Genomic DNA, 16,412 nt, shown 5'->3' on the forward strand with positions numbered 1-16,412 from the left:
CAGACACATCCAGTGAATGATGAGTATTTACGTCGGATGTGACGTTGCATATCGTTCTTTATTGCTGTATCACGTGATGTTGTGTTTATTTCGTGTCATAAAAAAACACGTTTTTGTTGTTGTTTTGTTTACCAACCTGTCCACTAGCTAACACATTCTTCTCTGATGTCGTGGCCCCTGGTCTCAAGCTGTCAGTAAACACCTTTCTGTCTGTGAGTGTCTTGACGTCGCTGCCGCCGAGCACTTCGGCTAACGCAACTTTAGAAATTGCCAAAACACATTTTTGTTGTTGTTTTTTTACCAACCTGTCCACTATCAAACACATTCTTCTCTGATGTTGTGGCCCCCCTAGTCTCAAGCTGTCTATGAGTGTCTTGAATTCACTGCCGCCAACCACTTCGGCTCACGCAACTTTAGAAATTGCCAAACGCTAACCCGCTTATCGTGCTACGTGATAAATATTTAGTGTCGAGATCAAAAGGACAGCCGAGGCTTAGGGTATGCAGCTTAAGACGGATGAAAGCGGAGCCTGGTGTGGCTATAGAAATATGATACCGTGGGCGAACATGATCTAAATTCTTAACATGACAATTTGGTTTACAGTGCACAAATAAATAGATCCCAGGGAATTCTGACAAGTGTATGGGGGGAGGGGAAGTTTAACATTACCACCAGGTCCCGAATGCCTGTATGACATTTTATGACCTTATTGGAAAGTGCCGACATTAAAAGACTGCAGTGAGATGAGGATTTAAGAGGTATTCAGTGAAGTGTGCTTCACTCTGCGCCTCCGTAAGAAAAGCAAGGAAGTCTGTGGACTTTCCTTTTCAGCTGACCAGATAACCTCAAAAATGTTTCTTCACATTCATAGAACATTAACATATATATAATAAGCACCCAGTAGTAGAAAATGTTATTTATTTTAATAGAATTTCCATCTGCCCGTCCCATTATAAACATGTATTTAAGAGTTAATGAACATATTATTTTCAGAGCAGACCTTGACTGAGAAATTAATTAGACAACATAAAATCCCAATGGCACGCAACTCCATTTAACGCATAAATATTGGGTAGTGCTCAGCCTGAATGCTGAAAAATGGGTTCCTTAAAGCCAAAAATAACTTGTCGTGTCAGCATTTTTTTTTTAGACGCACCGGCGACGATATATCCTCGGGACTTGGAGAGTGCAAACACTCATTGAGGTGCTAAATGGATAAACAAAGTAACCGTGTTAAAAATGTGTTAATCTGATGATATTCAAGAGTCAAAAAGACTTCACTTCATCTCAATCTGCTCTTTAGACTGTAATATGTTCAAAACTCACAGCCATTACTATTGTGCCATATCATAATATACAAGGAAAGAATAAAATACAGAACAAAATATGTATAGCTGGACATGTTAATACATTTAATGACAAACTTTCTTTGTTGGCATAAAGGAGCACATATTGTGGGACTGGCTTCTGTTTCTTTTCCTCAGTGTGTTAACATGCACAGATTTCCAATTTTACTGTTTCCATATTTAAAAATACTCCAGTTAGTATAACTGATATGTAGGAAAATTGAAGGCTTATTGACAACATTGCATATCCATGACAAGTAATGGATATACGGGCTACTGTGCTGATGTTCTTGGAAATGTTTTCCTTGAGACAGCAGCGTAAAAGTGTGCAGGGTAAAACATCAAGGCCTTAATACAAATAAATAAAAAATACTTTTCGGAGAATTGAAATCAAAAAAGATATAAAAAAGAAAATATTCTTACATTATTACATCTAATATCTCAACATATGAAGATATTTTCTCCCAAAACTATTACTTAAGACATATAATACTGTTATTTTTGTCTCTTTAATATTTTACATTTATGTTTGTAATTATATGACTTCTTTCTTGAAAGTACATCTTTATTTTCTTAAAATATGACAATATTCTCGATCTCTTTTCTTTTGTATATGTATCTAATACAACCCCACGTCATACTCGTCAATTACTTGATGGGACAATATTCAAATGCAGACATTTCTTCAAGTATTTTAAGCAACAGAACTGGGTTATTGTGCTTTGTTTAAAGCAAAATACAGCACCGAGATCCCAACAACAAGACATTTCTCTTAAATTGTGCTCATAGAAAGATTGTCCCTGCAGACTAATCTCCACGTCCTTCGTCTATCATGTTAATTTTTGATAATTCTAACAGCTGTGATCCGTGTGCTTTACTATAACCTTTACCTTACATTTGGCTAAACACAGTAATCGGGTGGTAGAGTGCATGTTAACACATTGATTTGAGTATTGCCAACACAAATTTACAGAAATTAGAATTTTGTAAATTCAACATTTGCTTTTAAAGATTCAGTCCCTGAAGTAAAAAAAAGAAAGAAGAAGAAAGTCAAGGGTATAGTGTCAAGATGCGTTTACTGCTGTGCAGTTTCTATCGCTGATGAACGGAGTACATATTTGAAGCGAAGATAGTGTGCATCTCAACCGCAGTTTGTAAGTTTAACACGGCCTCCAGTTGAGGTTCACATGATTTTCATGTTGAATTGTACGGGTGCCTCGGTTGGACTGGCCTCCTCTGGCTCCTCTTTACGTGGCGGCACATGTTCAACCTCTATACTTGACTTTACATTGTGTTTCGCTCGACTCCACAGGAACAATATTACAAGACAGAACAGCACGACTCCGAGGAAAGAGATAAATCCCATGGTGGTTGCGATGATGAGGGTCTTCACATCAAACGGAAATGGAACCGAGGCCCGGGTCACATTGGAACCTTCGTCGCTGGGCTGGTTGGAGATGAAGGCAAATGTCTTGTTTGGCTGGTGGGGCCAATTGGGGGAGGAGCTATGCACAAAAAGGTGGGCAGCTTTGGTGTCGTTTCCCGCTGCATTGCTCGCGATGCACAAGTAGGTGCCGTTGTCTTGGATCTGGGCGTAACGGACCTCCAATGTGCCCTCGCTAGCAACCGAAAGTCTTGACCCCGCAGTTTTGGTCGTGATGTAGTCCTTCTTAGGGGAAAGCCACATTATCACAGGGACCGGATCGCCCTCAGCTTGGCAAGTGAAATGAACGGAAGTCCCTTCATCCACGTGGCTCTCTTGGACCTTATACTCCATGATCTTTGATTTCTGGCAGACGAAATAGTCGGGTGGGAGAATGTCTGGGAAGTCCTTGAACTCTTTTCCTTGAACAACCTCGGGCGAAGCGCACATGGGCTGCTGTCTGTTGAAGTTGAGCCTCCACCGCCGGCGGAAGACCCAGAGCAAGCGACAGTCGCAGGCCAACGGGTTGTCGTACAACGCCAGAGTCTCCAGGTTCCCCACTGAGTGGAAGACGGACTCCTCCAGGGTGCTCAGGCTATTGCTTGATACATTGAGTACACGGAGGTGGTTGAGTCCTCGGAAAGAGTAGGGCTCAATGGCACCCACCCTCCCACCGGCCAAATGAAAAGCCTGAAGCTTCTGGAGATGGAACAGTTTGTTCCCTTCCACGGTGTGAATGGGATTGAACGATAGATTCAGAAAGCGGAGATATGTCAGGTGACTGATGGCTTGGTAGGGGATGCCGGTAAGATTGCAGTTTGTGACGGACAACGACGTGAGGTTGAGTCCAAACAAGCATTTTCCGGTCATGGTATCCAGCGCAGGCATTTGGGAAATCTCCAGCTCTCTGAGCCGGTACAGCCTCTTAAAGGAGTAATCCCTCATGACGGTGACGTTGAGATAGCGCAATCGAAGTGACAGCAGGTTATGCAGATGGCTGAGAGCATTCGTGGGCACCGAGGGCAGATTGCATCCCTCAATGTTGAGGCTTTCAAGGTTGCTGAGGCCGTGAAATGATCGGGGTGAGATGAATACGAGGTCGTTGTCGCCCACCTCCAGCGCCCTCAGGTTGTAAAGCTCCTGGAACATATAGTCAAGCAGAATGACAATTTTGTTCTCGCTGATGTCCAGCTGGGTGAGGTTGGTCAGGCCCGTGAACACCCCCAGCTGAATGAGCTTGAGCTGGTTGTTGCGCAAGCCTAGAGTTCGAAGGTTCATGAGGTTGCCGAAAGCCCCGGGCTCGATGGACGAAATGGTGTTCTCGTTGAGCTGCAGCTCCTCCAGCTGAGGGTAATCGATGAACTCCTCGGTCCCCAGAGTCTTCAGGCGGTTCTTGCTCAGGTCCAGCAGCTTCGTTTCCGTGGGTATGCCCTCGGGGAGCGCCGCCAGTCTCCGTCGGTGGCACGCGACCGAGCGCTCGTGACCGTTGCAGTCGCATCGCGACGGGCAACCGGTGGTGGATCCGGACAGGACGGTGCCCAGCATCAGGATCAGGATGGGCTGCCAGCAAGCCACCAAGTAGCTGTGGCCGCCCGCCTCCATCCCACTGCTTACCTGTGGAGACATGGGAACAAAGTTGTCAGAGAGGAGTGGTGGTACACGAACGGCAATGTGGAATAAGTCCCAGACTTATTAACAGATAGAGAGCACGAGGTCTGCGTCATTAGTTTCTAAGATTGGAAAATTGCACAAAATCAGCCTTTCCTTGCATAACGGTTAATTATGGAGATTTCCCTCGTAAGAAATGAAAGATCAGCCAATCAACGACAGGACTTGGTCACACAATATAACCACGCCGCCGTGCTTCTGACTCCTGAGGACGCTGAAAACAATTACTGCCGACATCAGTGACACACGGTCTCCGCTCGCACGGACCGTTTTTTAATTAGCCCAAAAAATAATGCCGTAGTATATCTTGAAATGACTCACGGTGATATTGGCAAACGTCAACACGCGCCGCCTCCGAGGGCCTGACCTTGCGGTGGCATGAAACAGAAACCAGCCAAAGCGATGATAAATGGAGAGAGTGCAGTTGTCAGGGTTTTAAACCCCTATTTGATTTTTGACTCGGGGGAACTTTAACCTGCTAAAAACCTCCAAGCTCCGCTGCTCACATCAATCACGCGGCTTTCAGTCGAAGCTACATGCCGGTTGGCCGACACGCTGTGAGGGCGGCCTCGTGCAAAGCAAGAGAAATCAGACTGCGGTGCGGTTCCACGTCACGTGTGCGACGTGACGAACAACGAGCGTATCGCTTTACAACGGGGGGAGTAATCGCATTCCCTCAGCGTCAAACAATAACACATCACAGAATTTTTTAACATTTCAAATGGCAAATTAATTCGATTACGAGAGGAGCATTCAGCCTCTGACGGAATATTTAGCGTGCTTTCACACGCGGGCGCTGACTTGGCGCCGCCGCCGCGTACTCCGTCTGTAACTCACTCGTGCTTATTCAGAAACCCTCTTTGGCTGTCTACCACGCGTTTGCAGCTTTAAAAAAAAAGAAGAAGAAAAGAACAGAAAACATTAAGCTCGATAGTGTAGCTTCGATTGATTTCCCTCTTATATTGCACAAACACCAATTTAAACATCACTCTCGGTGAATTAAAACCACGAGACTGGAGCCGTTCGGATTGTAGTCCGAGTAGTTCCACTGGAAACGGTAATTGCAGCTTCCATTTTCACTTCCTTTTCAGAGCTCTTCATTTCTGCTGGCTGCATAAGTCAGCCGTGTCGGGGGGGAGGGGAGTCAGCCTGTGTGTGTGTGTGTGGGGAGCGTTGTAAAAAGAAGGAAAAAATCATCAGACTGTCAGAATGTAAGTTAAGTGTCAATCAGTAGCCCGTTCTCCAACTCACAGTCTGCCTCGCACTCATTACATGAATTTGCGGATGGACGGATGGCATCGAGACGTGCGCAACGTGAATGGCGAAAAATATCGGATTGATCCACTGCGAACGGACGGTAAACTAACTTTAACGGAAAGAAAACGGGTGATATCTGTTTCGGTTTAACGCGGAGCGCGATTTTTAAAATGCTAATCAAGATGACACTCAAATAAAAAAAGCAAATGCGGTTGACAGATTTCCTTTCCAGGAGTAGCGTACGTGATTTATGATTCGGAGCGTGTAAAAGGGCAGAGGGTGCTATCATGGAGTCTGGCCTCGCGGCTCAGATCTGCTCGCTGTATCGCCGCCACTTTGTTCGGACCTCCGGCGGAAAATCCGGGAAAAGAAACCAAAGTTGGCAAATCACCTCAACGTAGTTTTTTGTGTGTCTTTTCTACATTTGAATTAAGATTTAAAGTCTCTGAATTGAAGGAGAACCCGAAAATGTTTAGCCCCTGATCTTTCGCTCCACGTATTCTCTTATCTCCACTGCCCGATTCTCTCCATTCCTTCTCCTGATGGTTTTGTGCAGTGGAGGCAGAAGAGCGGAGACGTTTCTTTCCTCCTCTTCCCTCGTCTCCGCCGACCTCTCACCCCGTCTCTCGAAAAGCATGTCTCGGCTCGCCATTAGTCTCCATCTTACATTTCGACCCCTTTTTCCACTCCCAATGAGACGTGTCCCTTAGTGACGCGGGTCAGTGAAGGCAACACCGATCTTGCTCTTTTTCCCAGACCGAAATTGTAAGTGTGATTTTTTTGTTTGTTGCCTAAACCCCTCACTTTCCTATTTCCTTCTCCTATTTCGAAAAGACCGCTATGCTTTCAACGCACGTATGTATCTACATGTGAAAGAAACTGACGCCAGAGTGTCGTAGTTGAAGCTCCGGGGCACTGACCAAGCTGCGCTGTTTGAGGCATCGCCGTTGTGGATTTTACCTTTTTCTCTCCTTCCTTTTCGTGAAAACAAAAAGATCTAAGGTCTCGTGTTTCATGGTTGCGTTTCCTCGGCGGACCTCTTGCCCCATCACAGCCTTCTCTCAGAAGCAAAGGCTCGGCTCACCAGGAGTCTCATGTTCCCTTGAATCCCAGCGTCTCTTATCTCTTGGCCTTGTGGTTCGATTCTGAGCAAACCAGAGAGAATATATATATATATATATATATATATATATATAGATATGCCCTTTGGTTGTGCCTGGATATTTCCATTGTAAAGGGAACTGGAAGCCGTACTGCATTTGTCGACCTCGTCCCTCTCGGATAGTTCCAACTAGTGACAGCTGTCTTAAATCATCAATGCAGCTTGAGTTCTGAGAGTATTTCCCTTGATGGAATGAATAATTAAACATTTTTGTTTTGCTTGATGTGTGTGCAGTTTGGGCGCAGAGGATTTGATCGCCAATTTTCTATTCTTGGTTTCAAGCGCTGCCATTCAAAAATTATGACCCGGCTTTTGTGGCATTTGTTTTGCAATTAAATTTCATCGGAGTTGAAAGGTCCTTTTTTCAAAGGGCGGGGCGATAATTCAAGATGAGCATTTATTTTGTTTTAGTGGAATCGTACATCGCAATGACCTAATCAAACTTTCGTCGAACAAATTAATCACAAACTCATAACTCAGATTTCTCCTGAAATCTCATGATTTTGCTCCCAAGTTCTTAATGAAATGAGAAAATAGTATTTTTGGTGTGTTTGAGGAGCTGGTAAACACGTTTCTAGACTATTTGTTTCACACTCTCCGGAGTCTTTTACTTTGTCATCGTCATCTATGGCGGTTAATTGTATATAAAAAAGATGTTTATTGTTTAATACAGAGCACATCTTGACATTTCATATGTGTTATAGTCTGCGTAGAACTGGTGTTACTGTTATCTCTGTTATATTGCTGTGTAAAAGTCCTTTTTAAACAACTGAAAGTTTTCTCGCCACAAAACTACCCTTTTTACAAGATTACATTTGAACACATTATGATCTCATCATAACCCCCCCCCCCCCCCCAATACTCAATTGAATCGCGGATCGACTCGGGTCCGTCGCTCCGCTACATATCAATAAATTGAATCTCATCTTCTAATTTAATTTGTGATCGTTCGGAATCGACTGCGCGCTCTCTCTCCGCTTCGAGCTCCGTCTTATCCGTTGCGGTCTCCGACAAATGCGCTCGTTAGCTAGTGACTCACGTGCGCGTAGTTGTTGCCCCCCCCCCCTTTTTGGTGCATACTGTAATCATGAAATTGCATCCTGATTGCCATGGGAACATGTCGAAGGGGAGCCGGATCTCTTGGCACGTGCACATCTGGACATTAGACTTCATTAACGATCAAACACAGGGCGGAATTGCTTAAGAACACCGCACTGCCAGCTACCATGAAGGTAACCCCCCGCCCCGTCCCGGCCGTGCCCGGATCAAATGGTTCTTGAAGGGATGCGCGGGATGCACGGAAGCTTATTTTCGCAGGAAAAGTTTAACGCCAAACAAAAGTTTGCCGAAATATTTCTGAAGATTTCCAACGATATTTCCGAGTATTTCTTTTCGGGCTTCAACAACATGTTCTAGATTCAAGGACTCCCAACGAGAACAACATTACCTAAAAAAACAAACATCAGAGCGAAATGATCTCTCATCAGTAACTGATGTCACTTATTTTAGGAAAGGTAATTTGCGAAACGAAAATAGACAGCGCACATGAGAAGCTGTGTGTGTGTGTGTGTGTTCACCCCAGGGCATGATGTGTTATCCATCTTTTCTGTTTTGTGAAAAATTCGACTGACAGAATAAGGCACCGGTGAGATATGACACAATAAAAGTATCCCAGAGTGCACCTGAAAAGCTCTCAGCCACTGTGTTAACAATTATGATAAAAGAATCATAAAATTGGCCATAACGTTGTACGAGAACAACAGGAGGCAGGCAGAGGAGACAAATTCAACTGGAAACCAGCTGCAACCTTAAAGGAACAGTTCACCTCGATATACCCGTTGTGCTATTTATCAGCCAAGATTATTTTCTCTTGTGCAGCCTAGTGTTGGGAGATATCTGCCTTATCGCCAATATAATGGAACTATATCGGCTTGAGGGGTGACATTTAAAAAAAAAAACTCAACAGTAATGTCCCTTTACAGAAATCACGACCCGTGTACGACGGATAATCCACAATAACTCCAAAAGGAGCCAACTCAAACCAATCTAGACTGATACATTTAACTATGGATACATATATATACATATTTAATATATTATATATTAAAATAAATGTGTATATATTATTGATATATATTATTATATTATATAATAATATGTAATATATATATATTATTTATTATTTTAATATATATATAATAATATATATATATAATATATATATATATATTATATATTATATTATTATATAATAATACATATTATTATATATAATAATATATATATGTTAAAATAAATGAATATATATATAATATTTATATATTTTTCCCGGGGGTTTAAATGTCCCTTTTAAGATGGAGCAGAGGTCCGTGAGTGGCGAAAAAAAAGAAACCCAAAAGACCACTAATCCTATGATGCCAAAGCGTTGGCATTCTTTCCAGCGAGTTTTCAGCTTGACAGGTGACACTGAACATGACACGGATCAGCTGATCACAGGAGCGCCCGTTCTCTGCCTCAACTATCACCGTGGTAACGGAACTGAATAGGACCGCTCGTCCACTTGACTCTCGTCTGTCCCAAAGCATCTTCACTGCATGCTGACCAAGCAGGTAACGTAATACTTATTGAATCCCAAATCTAATGAAAACAACAACAAAAAAACGAGCAATATTCAACGTGAGCTTTTAACGCCCTTTGCCTGCCTGTGCGCTCCTTCCCTCCCGCAGTGGAAACACTCCGTCACGTTCAGACTGCAGAGGACCAGCATGTCCAAAGGCTTCCCGAGGGAGGCTGCCGGCCAATAGCAGAGTCAGGAAGAATGATTGCATCCTCCTCACGTGTTCATCCTCCATACCACTGATCTGGAAATAAGCAGCGTCGAGATCAGGAGGCCTCTCTCGTCTCTCTCATGTGTGGCCAGCGGACGAGACTAATCGTCTTTGATCCATCCTCTAAAAAAAGATTTTTTTGTGGTTGTTCCCCCTGCTTTTGAGACTCACCTTGTCGTGACCTGATAAGCAGGTAGTTCATCACTGGCGGCCACAACATTTCTTACAAAAGGCTCTCGTCATTTCAATATAAAGGGTATTTTTTTCCATTCAGACTTGTTGACGACGATAATGACGGCTGAATTCCATTCATCTGCGCCAATTTTCGGGCTCGTTGTATTGTGCATCTGTCCTTTCCTGCTGCGACGAATCATATAGTCCCTTTATGACTCCTTCAGAATACAACTCGAGATAAAAGAACTGATGTGAATCACAGCAACCGCCGTCTCTTGAGAGGCAACTTTTGGTTCTAAAAGGCCAGAACAAACGTAAATTCCTCTCAGTAGTTCGGGTTTCATGTTTTTTGTTGGTTCGCTGAACCCTCCGGCGTGCATTTTTAAAGACTAAATCCATGGGAAATAAAAATGGTCAAATCCTTTTTGCCTTTTTTCAGAACAAATCAATAAGGTTTGTTAGCACGTCAAAAAAATGAACCGCTGGAGCGCTGTCAAGAAACCTTTCGGAGAAAACAAATTCGTTATGAAGCGTCTCACTCGGCAAACAAAGTTGCATTTTAGAGTCGATGGCTCGAGGCGCGTAGAAAAACAAGAAAAGGGAAATCCAAAAGAGTCGCCGCCTACGTAACGTGTCCCGGAGAAGACTCCCGCCGAAGACTCCCGCCGAATACCCCCGCCGAAGAATCCCGCCAAGACTCCCGCCAAGACTCCCGCCGAATACTCCCGCCGAAAACTCCCGCCGAAGACTCCCGCCGAAGCGCGCGGAATGAAAAGGCTTCTAGAACTACTGGAGGTTTCCGTCTTCATTGTATGTCGCGTCAATGCAACGATACGTATTCGTCTCGATTGCATTCGACGCAAAAAACGTTGTCGGCGTCTATTTCTTCCCCTCGAATCCTCAGATGAAGTGAGCTGAACGTCGTAATCATACGACGGGGCTCCGTAGAGAATCAACTCTAACGTGTTGCACTTTAATTCTTCAGGTGGTTCGGCCGTGTGACGAATGTTCCAGGGATCGCATTCATCTTTAGCCGTTCTCGAGTCTCTTTGTGGTTGCTCGATGTTCGACGACCATCGCCACTCGACTCTCTAAAAGAATACCTCTACTCTACTAACTCGCGCTGGGCTGGCAGCACACAGTGGTGTGTGGGAGCTTCTGAGCTAGAAGCTCTTGAGCTGGGAGCGGCTGCCCACGGCGTCACATCGGGAGGTCAGTGGGAACCAACCAGTCGGGCTATGGTGAACCAAAACAATGAACTGGAAGAGGCCGAATGCCTCTCCGAGCTGCAGTTCATTCAGCAGTATCTATAACACTTTTACGGGCGTAATTTGATTCAGAAAACATTGCTCAATGGCATTTTAATTTGACATCCGAAAGACGTGTTCCTTTTTTTTCTTCTTCACATTGCCCGAAATTATATATTAATACATCGAGATCTAATTAAAGATGCCGAGGTGTTTCTCATTTCATCCTGATGGGATCCATGACGGGGATGCTCCGACGGCTAAATGATCCTCATTAAAACAGTGGCCTGGAATGGACTCAGCAGTGTATTAACCTGTTCGACAGCCTCGCCATGCAGAGCTGGATCCCGGCTCATTGACAAAAGCCTTCACGGTGAAACTACAAAAGAAGTCTCCTGTCTTCATTAGCACCCAATTCCTCTTGAAAGTCAAGTAGCATCAGCTGGCAACTATACAAACCATTATTCCCTCCTCGCCATCAGGGATTACCAAATGTTTTGGACTGGGATGGAGAAGAAAAGGGCTAAACGCCGTGCTAAAAGGCAATTTTACCACAGAAGAGGGTCTTACAACCCTCCATAGAAAGCTCAATAGGAGATTTTGAGAAGAGTTTTAATAATCACGGGCTACAGTACAAATGTGAAGTTTGTCGGAATTTTTCTCGCCGACGCTAGGAAGTGAAACCCATTCATTTACAGGGCGCTCGAATTGCTTTCCTTCAACCCGTTCGCTTCGGCCTCGGCGTTGATAAGGAAACTCAAAATGGGCATAACGTTTTCTTAAAGGCTTGATAACGTACCGCCACTCGAGTGCCTTGACTCCTTTTTGAGGATTGAGAAAAGACGGAGCAAAGGACCATCGAATCTTTTTTTTCCTTCTTTCGATTAAAAGCAACCAAACCTCCGGTGACCGTAATATCAATAACTCCCCCCCCCCCCCCCCAAAAAAACAAGAAATGAACAGGAAGAGACTCTTCGCAAGACACCCCCATGTCATAACTGTTGTATGCCTCATATTTTGAAGCTGTTATTTTGAAATTTAAATGAGCGAGGCTGCCTTCTGCCGAGCAACAGGGCCCCGCAACCTTCTGAGAGCATTTGCAGAACGCAGGTGTGAGCATCCCGTCTGTCGCCCTCGCGGTCGCAGTCATGGTTACCCGGCACGTGGCCGCATCTGGCCACTTAAAAAAAACAAAAAAACATGGCTCCTTTCTGGGTCAGCGCGAATGAGCCGTTAAATAACGGGAGGTTATTGTTACGGCCCGCATTTTCAAACGGCGGACGCATGACGAAGGCGACATTATTCATTCTGGATCTTTTGCCATTGTTCCCATTCACATAAGTTGGATGTGTATTTTGAAGTATCGCATGATGGAAATGGCAAAAATGTGATTAAACCTCCTGAATGCCCCCCAAAAAAGCTAAATTGATTATGGAATCAATTCAAAGGAACATTAACATCACATGACTGGTTAACGTCCATTTCTGCTTTGAGGGGCGTCGTCTTTTTGGATATTCTCATTAAAAACAGCACCAAACATGGTGAAAAGTAGCTGGCATGAAATGATCCTGTGGAATTCTCTTAACTTTTCTATCGTTCCCGAGCCGACTTCTTTCTGTTGGTTCCTCTATTTCTTCTCGCTCTGTTTCATGGCGCGTTCGGGTTATATCCCCGTTTGATTCTCCTGTGAGAACATTGTTCCGTATTATGTAGAGCGCTATGTCAGCAAAGATAAAGCACATGACGGCATGGGACGAAGCACTGAGGGGGGAAAAAGAACAGCAGCTCTGCTTTGAGTCGGTTTTGTTTAGTTCACAACGACTCGAGTATCGGCACGCGTCCGAATCATTTCACTGGCATTCATAGTTCCATGAAGAGTTGATCCAAAATGATCAACCGCATTTAATGAGTTGTTGCATTTGAAGAGAATCGATACATATGTGTTTCTATATATACATATATATTTATATATACATATATATAATATTTATTTATATATATATTTATCAATAGAAAGTAGACAATATAAAAATAGAATATATATATACATATATATATATGTATATACAAACATATATATATATACATATATATATATTTATATTAGGGCTGTCAATCGATTAAAAAAAATTAACTAATTAATCGCATATTTTGAAATTCATTAATCGCGATTAAAAGTTATTTTTTCTTCTAAAGACTAAATCTTCTAAATGAACGAGTAATCCCTTCAGACAGAGTGTATTTTAGACACTTGTTTAATTGTATTCTTTTTTAAAGACACAACTTCACACAGAGCTGTGTTTTCAAAGAGGCTCCTACATATAAAGTGCCAGCGAGGTATTTAATATCGTGGATGATAAATTGTTTCTTCGGTGAAACATCCAGATGAGAAAAGATTAAGAAAAGGTGTATTAGAGACCCCATTGGTCCTGTCATCTTTAACATTGAACAGCAGAACCAGTGGCCTTGGTAAACTGACTGACATTCAAATGTGTCACGTTAACCCTCTGGAGGCTGGGGGCATGTTCTCCATTTGACAAAAAAATGTAAATTCACCTTTTAAAGTCTTTTGCATGTGACACATCCCAGTGTTTCCCCCACCATTCTATCAGGGTGAGGCCCCGCCCCTCTGTAATGTTCTCTATAGCGCCAGATTACAGCAGAAGTAATGTACGGTTCTTTCCTTAAAGACGTCTTTGTTCTTTTATTAAACTAAACGTCTGTTGCTGGTCGTCTCTACAGCAGCATGTCATTCTGTCTCCACGTGTCGTTCACTCTTCTCGGCTCTCCGTCTCGCGGGCCGCAGAGCTCCATGCCGGCGTGTCTGCGCGCGCATCGAGCGGAGCAAAAAAAAAGAAAGTCACCTGCACCTTCCGCCCCGCGTCACCGACACGTCGCCCTCTGTTTCTCTGTGAATATCGAGGAGCAGACGGGAGGAAGGAGGCGGAATGCCGCGGTAGTGCAAAAACTTCAACGCACATCGGAAGTAAACAAAGTTGCGTTAATTGCGTTAAAATATTTTTGTGCGTTAATCGCGGCCAAATTAATCGCATAGATTAACGCGTTAACGCTGACAGCCCTAATTTATATACATACATATATATATATATATTTATATAGACACATATATATGTATATATATTGTCTACTTTATAGTGATAAATATATATATAAATAAATATTATATATATGTATATATATATAAATACATATATATACATACATATGTATGTATATATATTTATTTATATATATTCTACTTATATTGTCTGTATATTAACAGCGCACTAACAGAACCCTTTGAGCTTTTTCTCCCTGAGATGTCGTGAGTTCATACTCTGTGTGCTTATTATATTTCAAGTATATGCTCTTTTTATTATATTTCAAGTATACGCTCTCTAAGAGGAACATATAGCCTCTCTGGATTCTATATGTTCCACACAATGGCAAACTCACTTTACCTCAATGTCAACAGACCATTTAAATAGATCTGCATGGACACACACACTCACACACAGACACACACACACACAACCTCATATTACGTGTTCTGTGAGCCCCCGAGCAGCCTCACACTGTGGGGGGTTATGTGCCTCCATACAGGTACTTACACAGTAGGCATATGATAAAGCATATGTGCATTTCACCCATTAGGCCTCTGATTGTCAACCACTGTGCCGTGAGAAAATGTCCAATTCTTTTAATCGCTTCAAAAAATATATTATTTAGTTGTCACAAATAGTTTGCCATTGTTGTGGAAAACCATCACCAGATGTCCACGTGCTCAGACGGTGACACATGAGAAAAGAAGAGAAATGGAGATTCCAAATCCGCCTCCATAATCTAATGCCAGGGCCCCGATTGAGAGCCCTGTGGAGCTCCTGAAGCCCCAACGTGGAGAGCAGACGCCCCCCCCCCCCCCCCTCACACACACTCTGAGGCTGTTGGTTTTGTCCGGTGGAGCCGGAAAGAGGAACGAGTCCACTCACCGGCTGTGAGAAGGAAGACTCGAGCATCAGGAAGGAGACTGTGAGGGATTTGTATATTCAGCATCACCGGGCATCACCCCCCCACCCCTCTCCTCCCCATCACTGTCACTGTCTGTCAAACCTGTGGCAAAAAACAACAAAAAAGACTATCTAAAACACCTGCATAGGTACCGGGGAAAGAAATGAAGAAAAATAAATGAGTAAATTAAAAAATACATTTAAAAAACAAAACAAGAAAAGCTGCTGAGTAAATAAAGAAGTGGAGAGTCGAGATGAGTTCACTGACGTTTTGAAGGAAGATGAATGTTAATGAGGGCAGATTAGGGAAGCTACGACAACCACCCTGGCACCGAGGGGAGAAACACAACACACACACGCACACACACACACACACTCCTGCTCAGCCTCACACCTTTCAGCTGTGGTAGAGAAAGAAAAAGAAGAAGAAGGGAAAAAAAGAAGCAAGCATCCAATGTAATATTCATACACACCATGAGTAAACACGGATAAGCTCCAGACTGCACATTCAGACGTTGTGTGACACACGCAAGCACACACACACACACACACACACACACCATCGAACCCCGGATTGCACACATCGAAATGAAAGCCATCTGGATGACAAAGCACAAATACGATCTGGAGCCCTCCTCAGTGGATAACACGCACGCACACGCACGCACAACACGCACACGCACACACACACACACACACACACACTTTCCGTCCCTTCCATCCAACACGATGTCCTCCCAGATACATGATGTGCTCCCCGGTGGATCCCCCGGCGCCGCCGCTGCGCCATCATGGACCCGGCGCCGCGCTCCGGTACTCACCAGGACTGCCATGAGGAGGATCCGGAGTCCATGTTGCCAGGGGAATGAAAAGATGCCTCCCAGAGCATGGAGACCGGGATGCGGGACTCAAAACGGAGATTTTGGGGGGCGGGTAATGGGGAGGAGGTGGAGGAGGAGGGGTTGGTTGGGTGGTGGTGGTTGGGGAGGGGGAGAAAGGGACGTGCGCGAGGAGCGGCGAGAATCAGCCCCTCGTCCGCGGGGCATGTGAGAGAGACGCGCTCCGGCCCCTCCAGATGCTCGAGATCCCGCAGCGCTGATAGGCTGACACGTCAACACACGGGCGGCTCGGCTGGCTGGCGCACACGCGCTCTACATACATGCGGCACCTCGCGCAGACCGGGAGGCAGGAGGAGGAGGAGGAAGAGGAAGAGGAGGGGGAGGGAGGGGCTGATGACCGAGGTGGGAGGAGGAGCTGCAGTGTACTGGGAGAACGGGAGGGGATGGAAAGGGGGGTAGGG

The 16,412-nt window shown here is 44.3% G+C and overlaps 1 protein-coding gene across 1 annotated transcript; it reads right to left on the reverse strand.

Moving 5' to 3' along the window:
- Positions 1-901: 901 nt before the first annotated feature.
- Positions 902-16,191, reverse strand: lingo1b (leucine rich repeat and Ig domain containing 1b). The gene is made up of 2 exons (XM_056413211.1): positions 15,934-16,191; positions 902-4,383 (listed from the first exon to the last, which is right to left on the reverse strand). The coding sequence occupies exons 1-2, from the start codon at positions 15,943-15,945 to the stop codon at positions 2,530-2,532; spliced, it is 1,866 nt and encodes a 621-aa protein (XP_056269186.1). The 5' UTR covers positions 15,946-16,191; the 3' UTR covers positions 902-2,529.
- Between the last annotated feature and the right edge of the window lie 221 nt (positions 16,192-16,412).

The sequence above is a fragment of the Pseudoliparis swirei genome, chromosome 4 (genome assembly GCF_029220125.1).
Source record: "Pseudoliparis swirei isolate HS2019 ecotype Mariana Trench chromosome 4, NWPU_hadal_v1, whole genome shotgun sequence".
NCBI classification, from domain to species: domain Eukaryota; kingdom Metazoa; phylum Chordata; class Actinopteri; order Perciformes; family Liparidae; genus Pseudoliparis; species Pseudoliparis swirei.